This window comes from Gallinula chloropus (assembly GCF_964237585.1).
Source record: "Gallinula chloropus genome assembly, chromosome: 2".
Taxonomy (NCBI): Eukaryota; Metazoa; Chordata; class Aves; order Gruiformes; family Rallidae; genus Gallinula; species Gallinula chloropus.
The window spans coordinates 45723666-45748410 of NC_140086.1; the positions used below are offsets into that span (position 1 = coordinate 45723666).

Sequence of the window (24745 nt, forward strand, 5' to 3'; positions counted from 1 at the left end):
CCATATCACATGTGTGCTTTCAGAGTTAAAGGATTTCTGAAAGCATTGCATGTGCCACCCCTGTGATGACTGACTTCTTCAACACTGGACCCACCAGGTCTCAAGAAGGTAGTTGCGAGTGGTGTTGCCTGTTAAGATTATTCTTCAGCAGATTTGTATGAGTCCTGCAATCTCAAAGCAGGATAGAACTTGATACTGCCCTCTGAGGAGAAAAGAGGACAACAGCAATTTGGGGTAGGCTTGGGTCTCTGAAGTATTTTGTTTGCAAAATGTACTTATCGGCGTTTATAAAGCACACAGAGTATTTTTACAAGCCTGTCCAATAGGTAAATTTTATTGTGGTGATGAGTTGTGCTGTTTTAGAGCTTATAACTACATTGCCTTTCATTAATTAGCATAATGCAAATGCAACTGTTTTAATATGTCAAAAGCTGTATATCTCTGTGATACAATCTTCCACTTAAGAACATATTCCTTATGCTCTGTCTATTCTACATGCTAGCAATGATCTGCTGCTCAAACTATGCATTACTGGCAGTGCAGATGAAGATATTAAATGCAAAGTGCAGTAGAAATGCAGAGTCATATAGGGTAATTTGTAAAATTAATAAGAATTTAAAAGTAAAATGTGGCTACCGAACTGCTTGCTATTTCGTCAGCCTAAATCTCTGTGTTAGTACATGGAGTTGCTAACAAGACAGTTGCAAGCCAGGCCAGCACTTTTAAATTATATGAAAACTGTATGAATGGTCATCAGAATACAATCAATTTACACCGGTCACACTTGGAGGGGTGGTTGTTAGGTGCTGAAGAATATACAGTGATGGAGAAATATACACATTGCTCAGCGCTTTGTGTAACATGTTGCTCTTTTCCTCACAGTACAGTGCTGTGGATACGAATCCTTTATCTGTGTATATTATGCAGCCCATCTGGAACAAAATCATTAAGGTAAGAATTTTATTTAGTAGTAATATGACATGATAATCAAAGAATTTGTTTTAAATACAGCATGTATTTTCATTTCAAAATATGTATTGATTAATAAAGCTGAAATTGAGTCACCTGTGTGAAGGAACATATGTTACAGGATATATAGCTATATTTAAGATGAGTCTGTTTGGATTTTGAGGAGGCCTTTTTAGGAAAAGGCAGGTTTATTCATTTTTTCTGATTGCTGTACAAAAGGCATCCATTTAATTTTTAGATCTTTCACAGTTATATCTTCTATGAAACAGCTTTGGAGACAGGGAAGGGTTTACTTAGTACCACTTATTTTTGTGCAGCGTGTGCCACCCAACAACAGCACGGCTTTCTCTCTGCGCTGCGCACGTGATCTTAGGCAAGTGCTGTCTCATTTTCTCCCAAGGGTGCTTGCTTGAGGGAGGCAGGCATTTCTCTAGGAAGCTGAAAATGAGAACCGTTACCATGATCACCGTAACGACTGGAAGATGGCATCTCTCGGGTGCATTATGATCTGCATTTTTTAAAAATAAACCCGCTCACGATTAGTTTTGCTGTTGTGGGCAAAAGAAGAAGAAGAAGAAGAAGAAAGGCTGTATCTCAATTGAATGGGCACTGTATTGATTTCCAAGGAAGCAGTGACATCTGCATTCCTTCTTTAGAGGAAATCTTAAGATTGGAGCAGACCTGAAAGCAAAAATTTATACAAATGAAAAAGGGTGATGTGGTCAGAGTGCCATTGGATCTGCCATCTCTGGGTTCTGTAATAAGAATATAATATATAATATGCTTGATAAAGCTGGAAAAGCCTAATTTCTCGTTCACAACCTCAGTGTAATTTTGTGAAAGTGTTTATATGACCTAACTTAAGAATTAAAAAGCAATCCCAATGTGGTATGAAAGAATAGCAAATCAAAGATGTGAAATTCAGTTCAGTAATTCAGTTCAGGGACTGTTTTCTTTCCCATGATAACATTGAGGAAAATGATGAAGCAGAACCACCACCCCCTCCCCCAGCACTCTGGACTCTGGCACAGGACATGAGCAAAGGCTTTACCATGCATTTCCACTTTGGTATAGGAGATCCATGGGTATTTGTCTACTATCAAATTGAAGGGAGAGTATTACCAGTGAAAAACTTCCTTTGGAGAGAAGTTCTAATGGTTGCATGGTTACCCACTAGAAAAGCAACATTCTTGACTGAAATATTATTCATAAGGTGATAGTTCTTATAAAAATGTGACCACTTTACATTTTTTAAGTCCCCTTGAATTTTAGGTGAGCATGATTTTGTTCACTGCTTGCTTGAGGAGAACCCAATCCAGACTACAGGACTGAAAACCTGTTTCAAAAGCTGGGAAATCTGAGTATAGAACTGAAAACCAGAGTGGGTGCTGCCTGTCCTCTGGCATTTGGTTTTTGTCTGAACCCTGCAGATACAGCAATGGATGTTCTGCTTCGCCTTCTGGTGCAAGAGAATTACAGGGTAATTCTCAGTGACGTATCACAAGGATTTAAAGGGACATCATATTGCTCTCAGCTTCTGTAGAAGTAGTCATTCTAATGTTAAAAGATGCTGCCAGGCAAAGCCAAAGTCCTGCAGAGGAGCTGGGAACGCACGGCTGTGAAGGGGAAAACTCTGCTGTGGAGACTGCAGTAGAGTCGTCTGCGCTGCTCCTAGAGAGAAAAATGAGAATGGGGGAAGCAATCAACAAAAGTATTGGGCAAAATTTAACTGCTTGTAAAAAATGAGTAGGAACAGAAGTTGCTAGAATGATTTTGTCCCTGGCTAGGTACTGAAACCAGGGGTGACAGTAGCTGTTGTCCCAAACTCAGTCCAAGAAAATTCTGCTTGTCTGTTCACCAAAAAAATGCTTTTTTTTCCCCTCTTGAAGTGTAAGTAGGACAGTGGTATCATAATAAATGGGACCAAGTCTTAATGGTTAGGAGGAGGAGTTTCGCATACATTTACTTGTTATTGAATGGGTTTGTAGCTTGTGCCTGTTGTAAGCATTGTAACTGTGCTGTGAGCGTGCTCTAGGCTATAATAATTTGTGATCTAGAATATAATATTGGATTTACATTTTACAATATATCATTTGTATTTAAATAGAACAGTGCACTGCAATAGGGAGATGCAGTGACGCTGGGACAATATTTTAAGAAGAAATGATGCTTCTAATATGTTTATTCAAAATTGGGCAGTACAAGTGTGCTTCTTGATGACTGGGAGAAGCAATTTCTCTCAGTTCAGACACCCTAATACATTCATTTGCAGATAGGAATCTATTATCTTGTGTTTCTACTGTTCTCCTGTTTTGTTTTCTGCTGAAAATAAACATCCCATAGGACTATTTTTACCAGATTCTAGAAGAATTGCAGAAAGCAACCTAAGATTCACTGAGCCAAGCAAAAAAAAAAAAAAAAAAAAATCAAATAAATGAGAACAGAGGGTTGGGATTTGGGTCTGGCCTTTCCTATGTCAGTGTAGTCCTAACTGCCACACAAGTATTCATCGGAACGTATGTTTCTTATGACATTATCATTCATTGTAAGATGTATTTCCTGTGTTATGAGAAATTAAGAAGAGCCTGACATTACAGAAGATGTGGGAATTTATGAGCAAGGTTGTTGACATAAGTAAGAACTGATAAGCACCATCATGTACTCTTTGACAAATAATGGGCAGTATTAAGTAGCTCCTACACAAACTAAGTATTCCTCCTCTCCTTGTATTCATGAGAAATCACATTTGTGCAGGACAAGGAGAGGAAAAGGAGGAAATCCTGTTGGGATACACAGGTGTGTGCCAGCTTCACTGAAGTGAATTAACCCCCCCTCTGTCACCTTTATGAACTTTGATATTAACACTAGAATTGGGCACGAGTGGTCTGTCCTAGTTTCAGCTGGGATAGAGTTAATTTTCTTCCTAGTAGCAGGTATAGTGCTGTGGTTTGGATTTAGGATGAGAATAAGGTTGGTAACTCACTGATGTTTTTGTTGTTGCTTAGGCAATGTTTACACCAAGTCAAGGACTTTTCAGCTTCTCCCACCGCCCTGTCAGCGAGCAGGCTGGGGTTACACAAGTGGCTGGGACATGGCCAGGACAGCTGACCCCCACTGGCCAAAGGGTTATTCAGAATCAGAATCACAGAATCACAGAGTGTAGGGGTTGCAAGGGACCTCAAAAGATCATCTAGTTCACACCCTCAGCAGAACAGGACCACCTAGACTAGGTCACACAGGAATGCATCCAGGTGGGTTTTGAATGTCTCCAGAGAAGGAGACTCCACAACCTCTCTGGGCAGCCTGGCCCAGTGCCCTGTCACCCTCACAGTGACAAAGTTTTTCTTTATGTTCACATGGACCTTCCTATGCTCCAGCTTGCACCCATTGCCCCTTGTCGCTGGCCGTGACTGAGAAGAGCCTGGCTCCATCCTGACTCTCGCCCTTTACATATTTATAAACATGAATAAGGTCACCCTTCAGTCTCCTCCAAGCTAAACAGACCCAGATCCCTCAGCCTTTCCTCACAAAGAAGGTGTTCCATTCCCTTAATCATCTTAGTGGCTGGACTATTTCAAGTAGTTCCCTGTCATTCTTGAACTGAGGATCCAGAACTGGACACTACATCACAGGTGCGGTCTCACCAGGGCAGAGTAACGGTGTAGGAAAACCTCTCTTGACCTACTAACCACACCCCTTCTAATATCACCTGGGATGCCATTGACAACCTTAGCCATGAGGGCATGTTGCTGGCTCATGGTCATCCTGGTGTCCACCAGCATCCCCAGGTCCCTCTCACCTACGCTGCTCTCCAACAGTCCAGAGGTTATTCTTCTCCAGATGCAAGACCCTACACTTGCCCCTGTATTTTGTTACATTTCTCCCTGCTCAACTCTCCAGCCCATCCAGGTCTCACTGAATGGCAGCGCAGCCTTCTGGTGTATCAGCCACTCCTGCCAGCTTTGTGTCATCAGCAAACTTTCTGACCATGCACACTGTTCCCTCAACCAGGTCGTTGATGAATATATTGAATAGCACACGTATAAAACTGTCAGTCTCCTGCATTGATCTTGTTCATGTTTTACACTTCTACCATGTCATGTTCAGTATATAACTTGGGGGAATCTGGCCAGGGGTAAACTGTGGCTCAGGAAGTAGGAATTAGCTGGGCATCCGAGGTCTGTGGGTGGTGAGCTGTGCATCTCTTGTTTTCTATATTCTTTTATCATCACTGTTATTGCTAATATTATTGGTGGTGGTCTCATTATATCATCTTCTTTTACATCATATTAAGCTATCTCTAGTTCAACCCACAAGTTTTACTTTTTTTCCCCCTGTTTCTCTCCCCCATCCCACCGTGGGGTGGGGGATGAGCAGACAGCTGAGTGGTTGTGTTATCTGTCTGCTGGCTTAAACCACGACATGGTCTCCTGTGACTTCGTTAAGGAACATTCCAAGTCTGAACAGAGCTTTCTGTAAATAAGTGTACTTCGCCATTTAGTTTCCAAATAGAGACTTGATATATTAAACCATTTGCTATTTATATTGAAGCTTTTAGCATGAATGAGTGTAGACCCATTAAAGCAGAAACAGTTAGTATTTGTGGAACTAAAAGTATTTTTAAAAGCTTCAAGCATATAGTGCTTTTTGCCTGAGAGCAGACATGACCCTTCCCAATGGCACCTTCAGTTGTATTAATCATGTAGCACATCGATGTATTAAACTTCTACTGTCTGTTAATTAGGTAATAAAGATGGTCATGTATCCTTCTATAGGATGCTAGTAAAGTCAGGCTGGGTTTTTTCCAACACGTGTAAGAAATTAATCTTTAATACCCTGTCATTTTTTAATTGTGAAATAGGGTGATGATAGCGTAATGCCAACTGAAAGAATGAGGGGCATTAAATACAACAAAAGGGATTTTGCAACTGAAATGCTTTCCAAATATCTAGCCAGATTAGGCTTGGTAAGGATCAAAAGAGTATGCTTAGGGGTTTAACTGCAGGAAGATCTATTTTCCTGAGGATAGATCTCCTCTAACTCTTTTTCATGGTGCGCCTACTAGCCAAAGGGATGGCAAATATAACAACATCCTTTGATGGTTTCCTTCTTAAAATACATGATGTTAGCAAAAAAGTGAGTTAAAATAGCATCTTTGCTTTGCACTGGGTAAGCATCTTACATTTCCTGTAGTAATTTAATAATGACTCTGTGCTTATTTAGAATGATGATCCTAATTAGAAAGCAGACATTTATGGTGCCCCACTTCATTTAATAGTCAGTAGTGATTATGAATTGCACAGGAGAAATCAGTCATTTTAAAACAATAAATCAGGTGGCATCTGTATGTCCTGTATATCCTGTAAACAGGTCGCCCACAGGTTGTCTTAATGCACTATTTTGATCTATGTTTTAGATTAAAAGAGACCAATCTAGAATTTCTTTGGTGCCTGTCCTTATTTCCTGTAAGGTCATGGACATCAGATAAATTCCACAGCAGGCGATTCATACCAAGCCTCCATCTCACAAGGTTTCTGCATCCCCAGGTAGCAAAGTCAGGGGGAGACATGCTGCTGTCATTGCATACTGAGCATGCAGCTGATGTAAGGAGAGGGGAATGGGCACTGAAGGGTTGGTTCCTCCCCAGGTGTTCTCCTGAAGGAGCTTCAGGGAACGCTCACTGGCACTTGTTCCTTATGGATTTAGAGTTTTGAAGACTCAGAATGATAGAAACATCATTTTTTTTTATTGTAGCTGTTTGTCTTCCACAATGTATTTTAAATATGATAAGAGCTGACAAACAGTATATTAAAATTAGTGATAAAATCCTGGTCATAAGGAAAGCAATTATCAGAAGTAATGTATTTTCCAATGTTATTAAAGAAAACATCTAAGAAATATATCTGAAAAAAATATACAGGAATTTTCCCCTGATTTTTGAAAGGTTACACTGTACACCACACGTCAGTTGCACAACATCTCCTGAATATTATTAATTGCTCTATAGAAGAAAAAGAGTCAGGATAATTAATCATCCCAAACATTCACATTTTATATGCAAATTTTTCCTGTGGTAATAGGATAGAGGAAATGTAAAGCTAGATATAAATTAGCATGTATGCATCTGTCTGTCCATCTAACCAGTCTGAAGAAATTAACAAAACATTTTATTTCTAAGCTGTTACTGCTATCTGAAATCATGCAACATCTTTTCCTCTGATATTGTTTGGAGATATTTTGTAGCACCAAAGTGCTTTATGTACATTTTCAGTCCTTCCACACTCTGAATGATTTGACCATAAGCCTCCCAATAGTTTTAGACTTGGAATACATCAATTCTAGTGGTAGTAGTAGTTGATACCTATGATTTCTGCAAATATGTTCTGTCTAAAACGTCATGCAGAAAGCTGTGTACGCTGTTTTAGAAAATATTCTGGAGAAACTGTGTTGCCTGGGAAGAGTGTTACCTGAAAGGATCTCTCTTGCAGTGTAAGAATGCCTGTAAAGCTGTAGGGGATGAATTACTGAGAGTGGTTGTCGGGACAAAGAACTGAGAGGCTTAGGTGAAGACAGGGAGTCCTTTTCAGCACCCTGCAAGGTTAAATGCATTAAAATAGTGTTTATCATTTACGTCCAAAGAAGGAGACGCCATGGAAAGTTATTACCTGGAGAAGTAGGGAGCTCCTTGTACTTGGCATTGGTGAGGCCACACCTCGAGTGCTGTGTCCCGTTCTGGGCTCCTCACCATAAGAAGGACACTGAGATCCTCAAGCGAGTGCAGAGAAGGGCAACCAGGCTGGTGAAGGGGCTGGAGGGCAAATTTTATGAGGAACAGCTGAGAGAGCTGGGGATTTTTAGCCTGGAGAAGAGGAGGCTGAGAGGAGACCTTATCACCACCTACAGTTACCTGAAGGGAGATTGTAGAGAGGTGGGCCATGGTCTGTTCAGCCAGGTGACAGGAGATAGGACAGGGGGAATGTCACAAAGCTGTGCCAGGGCAGGTTCAGATTAGATGTTAGGAAAAAATTTTCTCTGAAAGAGTTATTGGGATGTGGAACAGGCTGCCCAGGGAGGGGGTTGAGTCACCTTCCCTGGATGGGTTTAAAAAAAGGGTAGATGAGGTACTCAGGGATATGGTTTAGCTTAGATGGGAATGGTTGGACTCGATGATCTTACAGGTCTTTTCCATCTTTGTAATTCTGTGATTCTGCTTGTAACAGGGAGATCCTGTGGGTCTAAAAAAGCAGTGCACTCAGTCTCTGATGTTGTTGCTGAAACTCTGAACACATTTTAGAAATGCCCTTGCTGCAGTGTGGGAATACATCGCTTCAAACCCTGCCACGTGGACGCCCAGTTACCACACTGGGGTGCTGCAGCCTTCTCTCTGCCGCCAGACGCGCCGCTGCCAGCAGCTTTCCTCGGAGCCTGGGAACACAAGGCTAGTGCGCAACACAGGGAAGAACCACGCTTGAAAAGGATGTCTCTGCTGCAATCGGAAAGACCGGGCAAAGGGATTAGATTTTTAAATGAATTTCAGAAACAGAAAGTGTTCGAATTATTAAATGATTAGAAAATGGGAAAATGTGCACGAATCTGACCACTGCCGGTGTCGTATACGGGCTCCCCCTTTCCTGATAAAAACATACAATATTTAATGACAAAAGGACTTGCAATTTGACATATATTTTCTTCTTAGCTTTTTTTTTTCTTTCTTTCTTTTTTAACAGATAGTGCCTTTGTGGATTGCTCCCAACCTCTTAACATTCTCTGGATTTGTCATGATATTGGTTAATTATTTTCTAATATCTTTCTATGACTGGGACTACACTGCCTCAGGTAAATATACTTACGTTACAATTTTTCTCAGTTAGTGAGTAGTTTATGTCATGCTGCTGAATGATACAGAGACCTATCAGATACTTGCTTCTTCTACTCATTCCTCTGATGAAACTCCATGTGTATATAGGAAGATCTGACCTCACAGATGGCATTACAAATTTAGATCGTTTCATTGAAAAACCTTATTAATTTCATCAAATACAGGTTTCAGCATGTGCTGCATGAAGTCTATGGTAATATCTTATTTTTTCAAAGTGTATGCCAGGATTTAAACACACAGTCAAAACCCACCCTAATGTTCTTAAAATGTTTCTTAAAATTTTATTTGGTTTCACATTTCCCAATTCATAAATCAGCGCCTGAACAAGTTAATTTTCCTCTTATTACTCCATTCCCCCTCTATTCAGGGCTGCTTCTAGACAAAGAAGCAATCATTTTTAAACAAAGGTCTCTTGAAATTATGACTTTCAAAGTCCAAGTCCATATTTACTGGACTTTGTAAAAAACTTTTTGGAGCTGATTGCTCCTGAGCTTAGGGCACATTCAGTTCTGGAATTCTCAGACCAGCTGTTGGAGCCTATAGTAAGTAGCAAGCCTCTATCAGGAGATTAATATATGCTAAAAAACTTTGCTTCTCTTCAAACTGGATAATTTGGAGAAGACTTAATGCTTTCTTTTTCTTTTTCCTCCTGAAACTTGGGTTTTGGGTTGGGTTTCTTTTTTCTGCCTTTAATTTCTTCTGCATGTGGTTAGGTTCAGGAGACACCCTTTGGCATGAGCTGTTTGTACATTTATTACAACAGCTCTAGAGGAAGGGGTACTTGCTAGCAGTTTTAGTTCCAAAATAATCCTGTGCAAGCATTACATTTTCAGGGCCAGCATGTTACATAGTTACCTGGTCATATACTTGAACATTTGAGTTTTTATCAATGCAGCTGACAGAAGTTCTGTAATAAAAGAGCATCCAGCACAGATCTTTTAATGGGATAATTTTGCCTTGACACATTCCCCGTAGGTACACACTGAACTTAAAGGCATTTGAAATGGTGATTAAATCAGTTGGAGCTGAGAGCTCCGTGTGCAGTTTGCAAGCCTCTTCATTTCACATGAGGACGGTGCCCATCATTTCTCACTTGATTGAAAACGTTCACGCAACCTAATGAGCCTTTTGAGTATCATGTATCAATCCCATACCTAGGATCAGAAATAAAAGACTTAATTTCCTGGACAGCTGGTTTTCATTCTACAGTTTGAACATTTGCAGCTAGGAGTCAGGAATCGCTGTCTTTTCTTTCGGAGTGGCCAGATGAGGCATTGAGAGAGAGGCAGGGAGGGCACCACTTTAGGTACTGGCATCTCCCCGCTCAGCAGGGAGACCTCTGTGTGCAAGTACTCCCTGTGTTCGGTGCCCAATGCCAGAGACCTGAGTGCGCTTTGCACTTTGAGTTGGTTAGTGCTGCTGTCCTCCTGATTGGATTATGTTTAAGTTAAATAGAATGCTCTTTGGGAAAAGGATTGATTTCTTTAAAAGACTAACAATAACCTTGGGTTATTGCTATTGGCAGGGCAATAACAAACCCCCAGTTTCTGTCCAATTCACCTTCCCTTCCCTTCCCTTCCCTTCCCTTCCCTTCCCTTCCCTTCCCTTCCCTTCCCTTCCCTTCCCTTCCCTTCCCTTCCCTTCCCTTCCCTTCCCTTCCCTTCCCTTCCCTTCCCTTCCCTTCCCTTCCCTTCCCTTCCCTTCCCTTCCCTTCCCTTCCCTTCCCTTCCCTTCCCTTCCCTTCCCTTCCCTTCCCTTCCCTTCCCTTCCCTTCCCTTCCCTCTCCCTCTCCCTCTCCCTCTCCCTCTCCCTCTCCCTCTCCCTCTCCCTCTCCCTCTCCCTCTCCCTCTCCCTCTCCCTCTCCCTCTCCCTCTCCTTCTCCCTCTCCTGTTCTCTTTTCCTTTTTTTCCTTCCTTTTTCCAAGATCAGATTTGTCCAATAGAAGTGCTATGCAGACCCCATGTTCACACCAGTTACAATGATCATCCCTGAAAACAACATTTGTTTGTCTTTAGCTACTACGTTAACTAAGCTGTAGATGGACAGTCTTCCCATGGCCTGTGCAAATTTTTGCCTAGGTATCATCATTATTTTGAGAGATACTAGTGTCGTTGCAGGGCCAAAGAACCTCACCCTTATCTTCCCTCCTTTACGGTGGACACACATTCACGCCTGCTCGTTGCTTCTCTGCTGGACCTCACTGATACTTCAGCTCAAACCCAACCATTTCCGTACGTTTGATGCAGTGGGCTAATCAGAGGCAGCTTGTTTGAATGTAGATGTATATATCTCGCTGGATTTCTTTGATGACTCACCACCCATTTTATTTCAGGTACCAGTCCTGGACTTGTCCCCACCTGGGTGTGGCTGTTCAGTGCTTTTACCACCTTTTGTGCTTACGCTTTAGGTAAAGTACAACGAAATAATTACCACGCCTGACATGCCTTCGTATAGTTTTATCTGCTGATATTGAGATGAAGAGGCACAACAAACAAATTATTGATCTCTCTCCAAACAGTTCTATGAAATTAAAAATAACCAACCCACCAGACCAAACCCATCCATTAGAAATAAAACCCTGAAAGAACAGCATTTTTAATTATATATTAGTGGTTCTGTGACTGTGGCTTTTATCCCTCTCAAAGGTTCAAATTGGTTTAGAGGAACAATGAAGTCATTACATAGCAGCAGTCATTGCTGTTGGGTTTTATAAATATCTTTACCTGCCCATGATGACATTCTGAGAAGCTCCCTGACACATTAGCAGAAGGTGCTTTCAAAGTCAGGGAAAAAGTCCAAAGCTGAGAAAAAGGAAAATGAGTGTAACGATGTGTTTTTGACTGTTGGGCACTTCGGTGCTTCTGGCGCATGTCAGGAGGGATGGTATGGATGTGGTGATAGGCCTGAGCTGCTTAACAGAGACCAAGTATAATTCTTTATCTGTTCTGTTGCTGGTTTTAACTCCCATAAGACCTACACCTCAGTTTCAGTTTCATATTCTGTTTTTACTTTTTTCTATCATACCGTAGCTGTATTGTTAGGTCCACTGCCCCTTGCTGTGCAGTGGTGGGGACACAGACCTGAGGTGACACAGATCTGGGAGTGAGATCCACATTAGCATAATTTTTTTTGCTTTCTCTTCAAAAGTGAATTCATTCCAAACTACTCTGTCCGCAGCATGATCCAACAGAGTTAATTGGGGGGGGCGTGCGGGGGACACACACATGACACACAGTCTCAAGGTAGTATATTTCACAGAATCATAGAATGTGTAAGGTTGGAAGGGACCTTTAGAGGTCATCTAGTCCGACCCCCCTGCAGTAAGCAGGGACATCTTCACCAGATCAGGTTGCTCAGAGCCCCATCAAGCCTGACTTCGAATATCTCCAGGGATGGGGCCTCCACTACATCTCTGGGCAACCTGTTCCAGTGATCTACCACCCTCATACTGAAGAACTTTATCCTAACATCCAACCTAAATCTCCCCTTTTTGAGTTTAAAACCGCTACCCTTTGTCTTACTGCTTCATGCCCTCATGAACAGTTTTTCCCCAGCTATTTACATGGACTGTACTGTGCTGTGCAAATGTAAATGTACTTCCTCTTTGGAACTCTTCTAAGACCCTGCATTGCAGACCATAACCAGGCATTTCTGTGCCATACTTAAGATACCTAGGCTAGACATGAACATGTTCTAGATGTAGACTGCAGTGATGCACAAAATGCTGGCTGTTTTTGGTATCAGGCCCGTGTATGTGGAGCCATCCTGATTAACCTAAGGGGTATCCCCTTGTGCAGACATCTCCCTCTGCATTGTAAGTGCCTTGGCATTTCTATTCGAGTGATGAGTTTGTGCCAAAATTGTTTTGTCCAGAATTTCTTTGGTTTTGTACCACCAAAATCACTGGGACAACAGTCCCTTGAAGCTGACTTCCATTCAGATTTCCCTAACAGCTCTATAATCATTAGCAGAAGCAGCAGTTTCTTCTTGTGAAAACCATTCTTTGTGTAATTGTATGGAATTTAATGAAGGGGCTGTTGTTTCATAAATAGAAATTACATACTGGAGCTGTTAGTGTGTGACACCCCAGAAAGCTCATTGGAAATTCAGCTTCTGAAATTCTTAATGTAGATATTACTTGCCAGTAAAGCCTATAGTTCCTAATACTTGGAAGACAAGGAATATGATGTTGACAGTCAAAGCTATAATGAATTGATGTATATGTAGATTTTTATGTCTGCTGTCCAAGCCACTTCATGAAATATTTAGTCTCAGATTTAATTCTGCATGGCCAAAGTTTTCCCTTTGGAAGACTGCAAAGAGCCATAATAACTAACCAAATATGCAGCTTTAATCTCTCTCAGCTTCTTTTTAATGACACAGTTAGCCTCTCCAAATTCCCTAGCATGCTGCTCTTTTCCCCACCCCCTTTGTTAAGGTGGTTTAGTATCTTTTCCCTTTCTCTGTAATGGAGTGCTCTTTGCTGTTATTTTAAATTCCACTATTTAAAAATTATATAAACTTCAATAAAACTGAAAATTTACCAGCCTTTGTTAGGCAAAATCATAATAGAAGAATTCTAAAGCAATGGAAATGGGGGACAACGTATGTCCACTATCAAACATACTCCATCGTTGGCATGAATGATTTCAAACTGAAACCTAAACCAGAAAACATTTTCAGTCTCTTAAAAGGCTAGTGAAACCACATGGAAAATGTGGGTAAAGATTTGGGAAAATCCAATTTGACATGTGTGTTACACAGTTCCTGTTTTTAAATCCATGCCCATCATAAGTGCTGTATTTCATGGCACCATTGTAAGCCTAACTCTTTGTAGTAAAACTAAAGTTCCTGCAAAATGAAACCCCACTCCTTTACTCTTTAGTATCTAACGTGAATATTCTTTTGTGACAACCTAGAATAAGTTATGAACAGAGAAATCTGCTATCGTTCTCGTTTTTTAAAAGTTATTACCTCTCTAACTGAATTCTCTCTGACATGGGGTAGATGATCTTCAAATGTAAAAGACAGTAAACTGCTTAGGAATGCTTACATACCTGTTTGCCAGTGAAGTTTCAGAAGCATCCTTTAACAGGCTAATGAATTACTACATTTTTAGCCACACTATTCAAGTAACCTCAAGCTCATAGGGTTTTCTTTCTGCACATTTCAGTGTGATACCAACAATTGACTGGTAATGTTAATGGAGAGACAATGTGGCTTTAGAAGGGGGCAAGCCTTAGTTAAAATCCTCTGTGAGATCTTTAATTTTCAGAGTTGTGAGAACTCCCTCAAGAGATTTGTATTTGTGCAGAGGATATCTCACAGCTGGTTAGGTATTACCAGAGGGACATAGTCTAAAATCTGTTCAAAATGAAATCTCATGTTTTCCTGGTTTAGATCCCTGAACTATATTTACATTAAACAAAGCTCAGAGTCTTGCCAAATAATCTGGAGAAGTAAGTAGCATATGATCTATAGCAGCTGTGGAGTCTTTGGTCTCGCTCTGCTGAGCTGTATCTCTAAGTCAGTTTTGGGTTCCTAACGCTATCGATAGCTAATAACTGTTAGTTACAGTACCTGCCAAGTAACATTAGAAAGAAAAAAAATTCTCCATGTTATTTTGGGATTCAGGATAACAATAAGTAATCTGTAAGGTCTGTTCTGTGTACTTGCTCCTATGAGTATACTTAACTTTAAGAAGAAAATATTTCTCTTTCTCACCAGCACAGTCTCAGAGAAGAGACTTGGGGTATGGTTTGACAGTACAACTAGGAAACATCACAACTTGTGCCATCTCCCTTGCATTTTGCACCATTCACTACACCAGTTCTGTTCAGTGACCCAGAAGAAAATGTTTTGTTTGCTGACTCTCCACCAGCTGAGCAGGATGCAGGTCCTCCCCCGTCAGGGAGCAGCAAACTCTCAGATTGACTCAAACCATATTGTCCAGCTGCATCCTCAGAGTGAGAGGCAGTACAGTGTTTGGGCATCTTTCACATAAGTATTAAAGTGAGTTTCATATTAGTTCAAATTGGTATTATAGCAGAACTCAAAATAACAGCAAAGAGCACTCCATTGCAAATTCAAATTCATATTACTTCAAATAAGAATTAAAAGTGATCAACACATAATGCACTTTAACAGTAAGGTGTTCTTGGAGTCATAGAAACATTTAGGTTGGGAAAGACCCATAAAAAACCCCACTCATTGAATGACTCAACCACTTCCCTGGGCAACCTGGTCCAATGTTTGACAACAACGCTTTTGGTGAATAAATTCTTCCCACTATCCAATCTAAACCTCCCCTGGCACAACTTCTGGCCATTTCCTCTTGTCCCATCACTTGTTACTGGGGAAAAGAGACCAACTCTCACCAGGCTACAACCTCCTCTCAGGGAGTTGTAGAGAGCATAAGGACCCTCCTCAGCCCCAGTTCCCTCAGCCTCTCTGCACAGGACTTGTGCTCTGGACCCTTCACCAGGTTTGTTGCCCTTCTCTAGACATGCTCCAGCACCTCAATGTCTGTCCTGTAGTGAGGGGCCCAAAACTGAACACAGCACTCGAGGTGCGGCCTCACCAGTGCTGAGTACATCCCAGGATGCTGCTGGCCACCTTGGCACACTGCTGGCTTTTGTATCCTAAGATTTCAACCAAAAGTGTTTTATGTAGGCACGCACACAAATAAATTCTGTGAAATTTGGTCCTTGAAGCTGCCATGTAACTGTGACTCCTTGAAGCATTTAGTATCAGGCCATGTAAATGCCTTAATGAATCTGCCCCACAAGTGGTCTGAAGTCTCAGAAGGTCCTCAACACCAATGCATGGGCAAGAAGTCCTACAGACACTTTTCAGCACTTTAATTGAGGAACTGATTGCAGGGACTGACAGAAATATTTAAAGACCTATGGGGACAAGTAATTACCAATGTCTTTCTAAAGCTTGTAAGGAAGATGGCATTTAGTTTGAGAGCTGAGGTAAGGATAGAAAAATTACTTGATAACTGAAGCAAATATTTTATGACCAGTCCTAACATTCTGATATTGAAGGGACTGTCGTGCTTCAGTTTGCTGCCATCGGTGTATGTCTCCCTCTGTTACATAAGGCAGTAGTGAAGCGTATGTGAAGAAAGTTACTCTTTTTGTTGTGCTCTAATTCATTATTTCTCTTCATTTTCCAATCCTTCTAGACTCCATAGATGGGAAACATGCTCGAAGGACTCAGTCCAGTACTCCTCTGGGAGAACTCTTTGACCACGGGCTGGATAGCTGGGCTACCTCCATTTTTGTGCTTTCTTTTTTTTCTGTCTGTTCCCGTGACAATGGGAAGACTGGAGTTTCTGTATATACAATGTATATATATTTAAGCATTGTCTTGTTTAACTTTATGTGTTCACACTGGGAGAAATATAACACAGGAGTTCTTTTTCTTCCTTGGGGATACGATATAAGCCAAGTGGTAAGTATTTATCATTCCTGGTTTGGTTTTGGTTATTTTTAACTATGTTTTCATAATATCACAGAAATAAAAAAATAGAGCTCAAGGCGTATTTATTTGGCCAAGATTTTGAATATGAAATAACATAACCCTAAAAGTAATTCAGAAATACTTCCTGCACGTATATGTAAAGGAGGGAGGCTCTAGAGCAAATCGTCAGCATCAGGCTTTCGTTGCCTTGCAGGAAGAAAAGGGCCTGCAGCAAACCTTGCAGTCAGATAGTGCCCATGAGAATGGCATTTAATTGCATTTGATCTGTGGTATTAACAAAAATTATTATGCTATCTGAAGCTGTAAGCAATTTTCCCTCCAGCACTGGGTTCTGAGGCGCAACGTGAATTAGTCCAAGTAGTACTTATTAACAGTAATTATACAATTCCGCAATACTAGACCTTCCTAATTCTACCACCTCTTACATCAGATGTGGATATGGGAATGGCATTGTACTTATACAGCAGCATTAACGGTTGTCAAGGAAGTTTTACCCTTGAAAAAATGTCAAAGTTATACCTTTAGAGGTTTAAGAGCAACCAGGTTGGTGAAGGGGCTGGAGGGAAAATCATATGAGGAGTGGCTGAGGGAGCTGGGGATGTTTAGCCTGGAGAAGAGGAGGCTGAGGGGAGACCTTATCACCACCTACAACTACCTGAAGGGAGATTGTAGAGAGGTGGGCATTAGTCTCTTCAGCCAGGTGACAGGAGATAGGATAAGGGGAAATGGCACAAAGCTGCACCAGAGCAGGGTCAGATTAGATGTTAGGAAAAATTTTTTTACTGAAAGAGTTGTTGGGATGTGGAACAGGCTGCCCAGGGAGGGGGTTGAATCACCTTCCCTGGACGTGTTTAAACAAAGGGTAGATCAGGTACTTAGGGATATGGTTTAGCATAGGACGGGAACGGTTGGACTTGATCTTAATGTTCTTTTCCAACCTTGCAATTCTGTGATTCTGGATTCCTCTCTGGGAATGGCATTCAGTAACGTGATTTACACATCAACTTCCAGCCAGTCCCCAGCTGAGTTCTTGACTGGCTTACAGCCCTACCTTGAGGTGGACCTCTTCCAAAAACATGCCCAGAACACCATGGTGAGTGCACAAATAAGTAGCAGCAGTAACAAGCTCGTTGCACTGCCAAAGGCCCAGCACTGGGACTATCTGGGCTGGCTTATCTATTTCTTAGGCAAACCAGGTTCTTGCAGCCTGAAGAGGAACAGTCACAGTTTCCCGAGCTTCCTGTCACAGGCATGAGATGAAAGGTACAGCCAAATATACATAATTGAAAAGAAGTTTGACAAATATTCAAATATGTGTTTTAATGGAAATACAGTATTTGAATTAATGGCTGCAGATGTATTGCTGTAAACATAATCAGAATCCAGTGGTTTGAGAACAACTCAGAGATGGTGGTCCAGCTGTGGTGCATCTGTTTCATCCCCTAGAATATAGGTCCTGGGAGATGAATTTGGCTCAGGACTAAGACATTAGGCAGACAGCTGGTCTGCAAGTTTCAGCCATTCCTGTGTAAGGCGTCGTAGTGAAGTTCTTCCAGCCCAAAAGGACTAGCTATGTTCAAACCAATTTCACCTGTTGCTCAGATGATCACTGTAGATATACATGTGAATGTTTAAAGCTCTTTCAGACCACTGCAGCATCTGGACTGTCTTAGTGGTTAAATGTGGGAGTGGGCAGCAACTAGTGAAGCAGTACCGTTGACTCTGTTGGTGCCTTTTAGTGACCTAGGCCTCTGTCACTGCTTTCCTGCCTGGGAAATATTGGTAATGACATTTCCCTGCCTGACAGATTTGTGGTGAGGCTGAATTTCAGTCAAGTTTGTACACTGCTTTGATGAACTTGGATGCAAGGTGCTAACAAGTGCTGTTTCCTGCTCCCTTCTGATGCTGAATTGGAGTCCTGCACGCTTGCTTTCTAGTAACTTCTGTGATGATGTGCCTATTGTCAAAATGACAAGCATGTAAACGTAAGGAGTTTTTGATACTCAATCATCAACAGTGGTGGAAGACTGCTATTGAAATGCCTGTATGTCAGTTTTGCCATTTGTAAAAACTAGCTTTTGTAGTTGTGATTCCCGATGAAGAAAGACAAGACAGGTTTGTAGATCAAGGTAGTATCTTTCCATTAGTCCAAACTACATTTCACACACATCAGAAAGTACATAAGGTATTTTTTTCCCAAGCTATACCAGCTAGTCTAGTAAAAGGCCTTAATTCCCCTACTAACATCGCCTTGCTTTTGTTTTGTAAACCCATTCTGCAAATTTTCATGATGCTTGTGCTATCAAAGGTACCTTTTCATCTCTGGCTGCCTGGAGGAGAGGGTACCAAGGACATTACGTTCGCAAACGGCTGAGGCTGAGTGAGAAAGGCAACATTCCCCTTGCTGGGGTTTTTTTCCCCACCACTTCTCCTTCCCAGCTGTTCCCCTGGTCTGGATCACTGCACCAATGTGCCTCTCTGCTCTGTCTTCAGTAATTTTACCTACAGCATGATGCTATTGCATTGGCATGTCAGACATTCAGGTGGTCTAGTCCCCAGCTTCTGCTTTTTACTCTTTGATGGTAGCCAGGAACTTGGGACTTCATTATCACCACAAAACTCAGGAAATACAGTAATTAGTATAAGTGTACGAATAGGTTGGCCTTAACGAAAGCTTAACTGGGGTGTAGCTCTCAACAGACCACTGCTGAGTCAGCTCTGTGGTATATAAACACAGAGAGCCCAGCCCACTCGCTGGCTCTGTGTTAACTGTGCTGTAAAAAAGAGTTGCTCTTCCTCATGAAAAAGCACCTTGTTATAAATAGGAAAATTTGTGGGGCTTATGCAGATCACATCTTTCTGCAACTTGATGACTCGTCAGAATTGGTAACCTAATTATGCTAGCTGGGCTGTAATTGGCACTCCAATTAGCTTTGATTACAGCAGACAGCCATTTATAGGAAGCTGAGGTTTGTAAACTTGAAAAATGGCTGTAACGTGTCTGAGATGCTCGGCCAGAGGACTGCGGTTTGCATGGTTCCTGAATCAAGCTGGAGGCATCTGCAGCAATGAAAACTCTTCCCCTCTTTCCTCCCTCCAGCACAAGGAGCTGTCTTGGGCTGACCCCTCTGTGGGCAGAAAAAGATGTGGGGGGCAAGAAAAGCTTCTTTACACAATAGCATCTATGTCAATGTCCATACACTATGGAGTAAGCACGCCTATTAGAAGCCCGAAAAGCTATGAGTTGAGGAGAAGACTAAAAAATAAACCTTTGCTATGTTCTGTTAGAAATTATCTTGGATACATCATCTTGTGAAAACGCTTTTATTTTTGGCACAAGCCCTGCCAAAGAAAGCTAATATCTGCAAATTAAGTTTCTTGGAGAAAAAAAAAATAAAAAAGAAAAGATTTCCTAAGAAATTAAAATTTCAGGCTTTCTGCCATATGTTAAATTTCACAAACATCCTCCTGACTTTTTAAAAATGCCTCCTGAAAACTTCAGGATTCCCCTAATCCTTCTGTTGCTTTCTGTCAGCCACTGCAGTTGAGTTCATAGTAGGGGAACAAAATACTCATTTTTTTCCTTAATAAAATGTAGTAAGTGAAACCTCTCCTTACATCAGTGCTGCCTCATGGGTACTCTTCATACTCTTACATGAAAGTTTAAAAGTGAAATTGCTGTGTAAGACTCTGGAGAGACCCATATGATCCCATGCTTCTTGCCCTCATTCTCCCCAGCCAAGAGGGCAACCTTGAAAAAAAGCTCAAGTAGCCGGTGTGAAAGGCCCTGCCCGAGCCCTGTAAGGAGGCTGTAAGAAATCCTGTGCTGGCTTGAAAAACTGCACCAGGTTTTCGGTTTGAGAGGCTTCCCCAGCTGGTGCTGCCTCATGGCTTTGGCTGGTCCCACCAAGGCTCTCAGGAGCTCTCACTACTTGCCTTGAAACTCTGAATAAACAAACCACATGCTGCACATAGCAACTTAAACAATGTAGACTTACTTTTTACCTTCCTTTTGGTCAAAACAGGGGAAAGAGGGTGGTTTTTTTGACAAGGAGTTTACAAAGGTTGTGGTGAAATATGTCTCATATGGCTTTTCCTGGGAAGTACTGGGACAGCCAGCATTGCAGGAACTGGCAGAGAAATCCCAAGCAATGCAAGTCCACATCTCATCTTTTGAAGTTTCTATCTCTCTTCTAGGAGACCAAAAAAAAGCCTTTATTAAGAAGAAAAAAGAATATGCGACTGTGTTATTATTTGGTCCCATTACTGGAATTTAGATTTATTATAAAAATTATTATTTTATAACTTTAAGAGTTTTTCTAAGAGAATTTAAAGTGCCTGTGGAAAGCATTAACCTCTCTTGTAAAGAAATAGTATTGATTATTCTTTAGTACCAAAGGTAGGAGTGCACTGGAATTGTTGAGGTCAAAGGACCGCTGCCAGTGAGAAGGAGTCCTGGCCATGTCGTGGTGTCTGCTTCCAGCTGCCTCCTCACACAGCTGGAAACAGAGCTTGGTTCTCACTCACCCAATGGAAACCCCATAGTGTATCCATGTGAAATGTAAACAGAGGAACCTGCACCACACAGGGGCTTTCTGTGTCTGGTGGCTTTGTTCTTAACTGCTCAACTATAATCTACTCAAACCTTTCTTGGTTAATTAAAATTCCACATGCCTTTAGCTGTTTACCTGTCACATACTGCATGTCTAAATGATATATAGAAGATACACAAAAAGCTACTTTTATAAAAGGCTAATTTTCCCAGCTTTATTTATTAAAAGAAAAAAATACTGAGAAAAATAGTAAAATGGAAAAACTACACATCACACTAAAACCAGCTCTGAGTGAAAGGGCTTGTAGGAAATTGTCAGCTTTTACTTTTTTAAGCAAGCATTGCATTTATTTTCAGAGGTGAAAAAAGGAACCTTGCATTTAAAAATGACTTTGCTCTTTAGATGTTCAGTTTGAACACAGCATTAATGGAAAGTATTTCAACACATGACCAATTAATACTGTTGGAATATGCTAGTGAAATTGAATATTACAGTAAAATTAATGTAATTTTTGGTGGAATATTTTTTAAAAATTAAAAGCACAACCGGTATATTGAAAAAAATAAAATGAGAAAATGTTTGATTTCGTGTAGTACATGATACAGCATACTCAATGAGCCTGTGTGTAAAGCAGAAATGGTAAATCACTAGGGAGAAAAAGAATATGTGTACATACACACTTAATCTAGAATATTTTGGTCACAAAACATATACCTGCAGTAGTAGAAGGACACAAAAGAGTGATTAAAAAAAGCTATTTTAGAGAACAGTTAAAAGGCTAGAAGCTGGGAGATTTTGAGGCATTACACTTCCTTAAGATTATATAGGATTCTTCTAATGCCTCGTTAAAGAAGTAATACAGGCAGAGAAAAGTGACTGTGTTCCTGTGATTTACAAAACTCAGACAAGATAGGAAGCCACTGCTCAGAAGCCAGCTGTCCTGCTTTCAAAGGGCCCACAAATTAACACCCCATATTGCCAGATTTTTGCCTGCATTAAGTACCCTTGCCTCCTCACAGATAAGGCCTCGGCAAGCCAAAAATTTGCGTGTTTGGACACTGCAGTGAGTTGCAATCCAAGACTGTATACATCTGACACTCACTTGCTATACAATCCTTACTTGTGTTATTTAAATTGGACCCCTAGTTTTACAGCACTCTGCAATTATTTTTGCTTGCTAAAGACTACATTTCTATCTGAAAAGTACTCAAGTCGATTGACACCAGAGAGATGAGTAAAAAACCTGGCCACTTTTTCTTAAGCAGAATTATTCTGTTGCACTTAGGAATGCTGCTCGCTCTATCTATCTATCTATCTATCTATCTATCTATCTATCTATCTATCTATCTATCTATCTTTTTAATAGCAGTACTGTTAAAACCAGCTTGTAAAGCCGATTAAGATACTTAGCTTTTGTCTAATAATTTTGACACTCTTCAGTTTTTGTTGATGTAGCTTTGCTCAAGGGACGCAGCCATTTTCTCATCCTCCCAGCTTTCTATAGGAGGCCTGTGAGGCTGCTTTAGTGAAGTCAAAGTAACGAGGCCTTAAAAAAACCCCAACACTCCAAAAATTGGAAGCCACATGAGTATTTTTTCATAGACAACATCTGTTAAATAAGAGGCAATCTCAACGTGTGAGTGCTGCATCACCAAATCTCAGGGTAGGGTATTCCCCTCTTGCACTGATGCTCCTGTTCCTCAAGGTGTGCTGACAACTGGCAGCAGTACTCATGGCTGGACTGCCAAAAGTACTGACAGTAATCACAGATAATACTGAAGTTCCTCTTTTATCACTTGCCAGAAAAGTCTGTTCAGAATTCAGTGTGTGAGGGTAAATTCAGGCTCCATCAAGCCAGTTGTAGTTCTGCCATCAACTTTGATGGGGCCAGGAGTCCACCCGTCATGTCTTATGGATAACACCATGCAATTTCTTCAGAAAACCAAATGTGAGCTCTGTTGTAGTCAGCTGTAATACCCATCATACATGTCCTTCATTTAGACCAAAATTTGACTTGCTGTCTCCAGGGGCCCGAGTTGTAACCCTGATACTAAAGCTGGCCCTTCTCTGGTGCTGATCAGTTTTGCTGCTTGTCCAGCCACCCAGTTCTGCAATGCTCTGCTCAAGCAAAACTCATTAAAAATTAGGTGCTGAGAGGGCAGGAGTCATCAGTTTAGATACAGACAACTAAGTGTAGTCAGAGAGCACTCTTGAGGTGTGATGGGGAGTTTAATGGACATCAGTGACAAAATTAATGCTGACGAAGAGAGTAGAAACTACCAGTTACATCACCACTGAAACTGGTGGCACTACAGCATGTTGGCTGGCTCATGAGTCTTGTGCTTGAGTCCTTTCACTCCTAATGAAGTTTGACTACTTGTTTCTTTTTGTGTCCTGTAATGATGTTATCTGACAAACAAACATCAGGGAAGACTTCACGTCCCCCCACCCCCTTCTTTTTGTTTCTTCACATTCAATTGAATTTTTAAAATTAGTTTGGGAGAACTTAGATTTTGTTTTTTCCTCTCTCCTTCTGAGATGATCAGTTCAGGGCTCTGAACTGCAAAAATAACTACTGCCACTAAATAAAAATGAAATTGCTAATTCTGAAGGCTGCATGCAAATACAAGAAAGTGCATTTGCAGTGGGGAGACCTGGCTTTAAGAAGAGATTTAAAAACTGAGTGTCTTGGGGAGGTATGTCAGCAACACCACATGCCCACAGATGCACGCAGCAGCAGGGAAGTTGCTTGCTGACTGTATTTCATATGTTTTAAATCTAAAATGATTTAAATGGTGACCCAGGAAGCTGCTTTGCTAGTTAGAAGTAATTATTTTGGGATGGCAGCATAAGATCCTGTAAGGTGGAGACAGAAGGAAAATAACAGATTTTTTTTCACTCTTGCATTTGTATTATGATGATGATGATAAGCAAAATTCCTTGCCTTTAGAAGTAAGGGATTGAAATTACTGTATCCTTTTTCTATAGGTATTAATTACAGCATATCTGCTCACTGGTGCTGTCGGTGTGGAAGTCTGGCAGAAGCCTTTCCTGTTTGGTTATTACATCACAGATGCATTAGTAATCTTGCTGATAGGTAAGTGTCCAGATCCACAGAAAATTGTACTGGTTTACAATTATTTTGATAATACTTCATAATTTTTTTTTCCTTTAGTAAATGTTGTCTAGTCCAAAAAAATCCCAAACCAACCAACATGACTGGAGCTGATTGAAAGGGGAAATACCAGAACAGTTAAAAAAAGTGGGTAGTTTTCGAAACATTTTCCTCCTGAATTACTATCTGTTGCACACAAGTCATACAGAAAATGTTCCTTGTCTGCACGTGTAGTTGAGTGCTGCGTGCTGGATGACTGGCTGGCTCTCGGAGTCTGAGGAACTCCTCCTGTCGCTCAGGTGAAATGTCACATTTACACATGTTATAAGTTTGATGTTTGGGCCTGCAGCACATCATGCCTGAAAACATTATGGTTAGAAGGAATTATTTAAGTGGTCTTAGGAGGCACAACTGTAAATCTGAGCCAGGTTCTTTAGAATTTCCAAACGAAGTGATGCATTTGTGGCAGGGGGGCTGCAACTCTGTGATCCTTGGTGTCCCTTCCAACCCAAACTATTCTATGATTCTGTGATTTTTCATGCCCAGCAATAGCCTTCTTGCTCACCATTTGGTACTGCCCAAAACAAGCAGTGAACATTTTTCAGTGGTTATAGCTAGACTGAGAACAGGAGCAGTTACATTTTAATGAGTCAAGAGAGTGGTAGTTGTAGCTAAAAATGGCCTCAGTGTGCTACATGGAAGGTGAAGAAATTAGCGTATAAACTGTAGGGATATGAGCAT

At 41.1% G+C, this 24745-nt stretch overlaps 1 protein-coding gene across 1 annotated transcript in view; it reads left to right on the forward strand.

Annotated features, from left to right (window-relative positions):
• The window catches only part of LOC311205638 (ethanolaminephosphotransferase 1-like), a gene marked incomplete at both ends in the record, with an annotated part of 54144 nt that overhangs the window by 12200 nt on the left and 17199 nt on the right, over positions 1–24745 (forward strand). The window contains 5 exons of the mRNA XM_084280112.1: positions 883–951; positions 8697–8805; positions 11181–11255; positions 16038–16306; positions 23878–23986. Coding sequence (XP_084136238.1) covers positions 883–951; positions 8697–8805; positions 11181–11255; positions 16038–16306; positions 23878–23986 — 631 coding nt within the window. The remainder of the gene's footprint in view (positions 1–882; positions 952–8696; positions 8806–11180; positions 11256–16037; positions 16307–23877; positions 23987–24745) is intronic.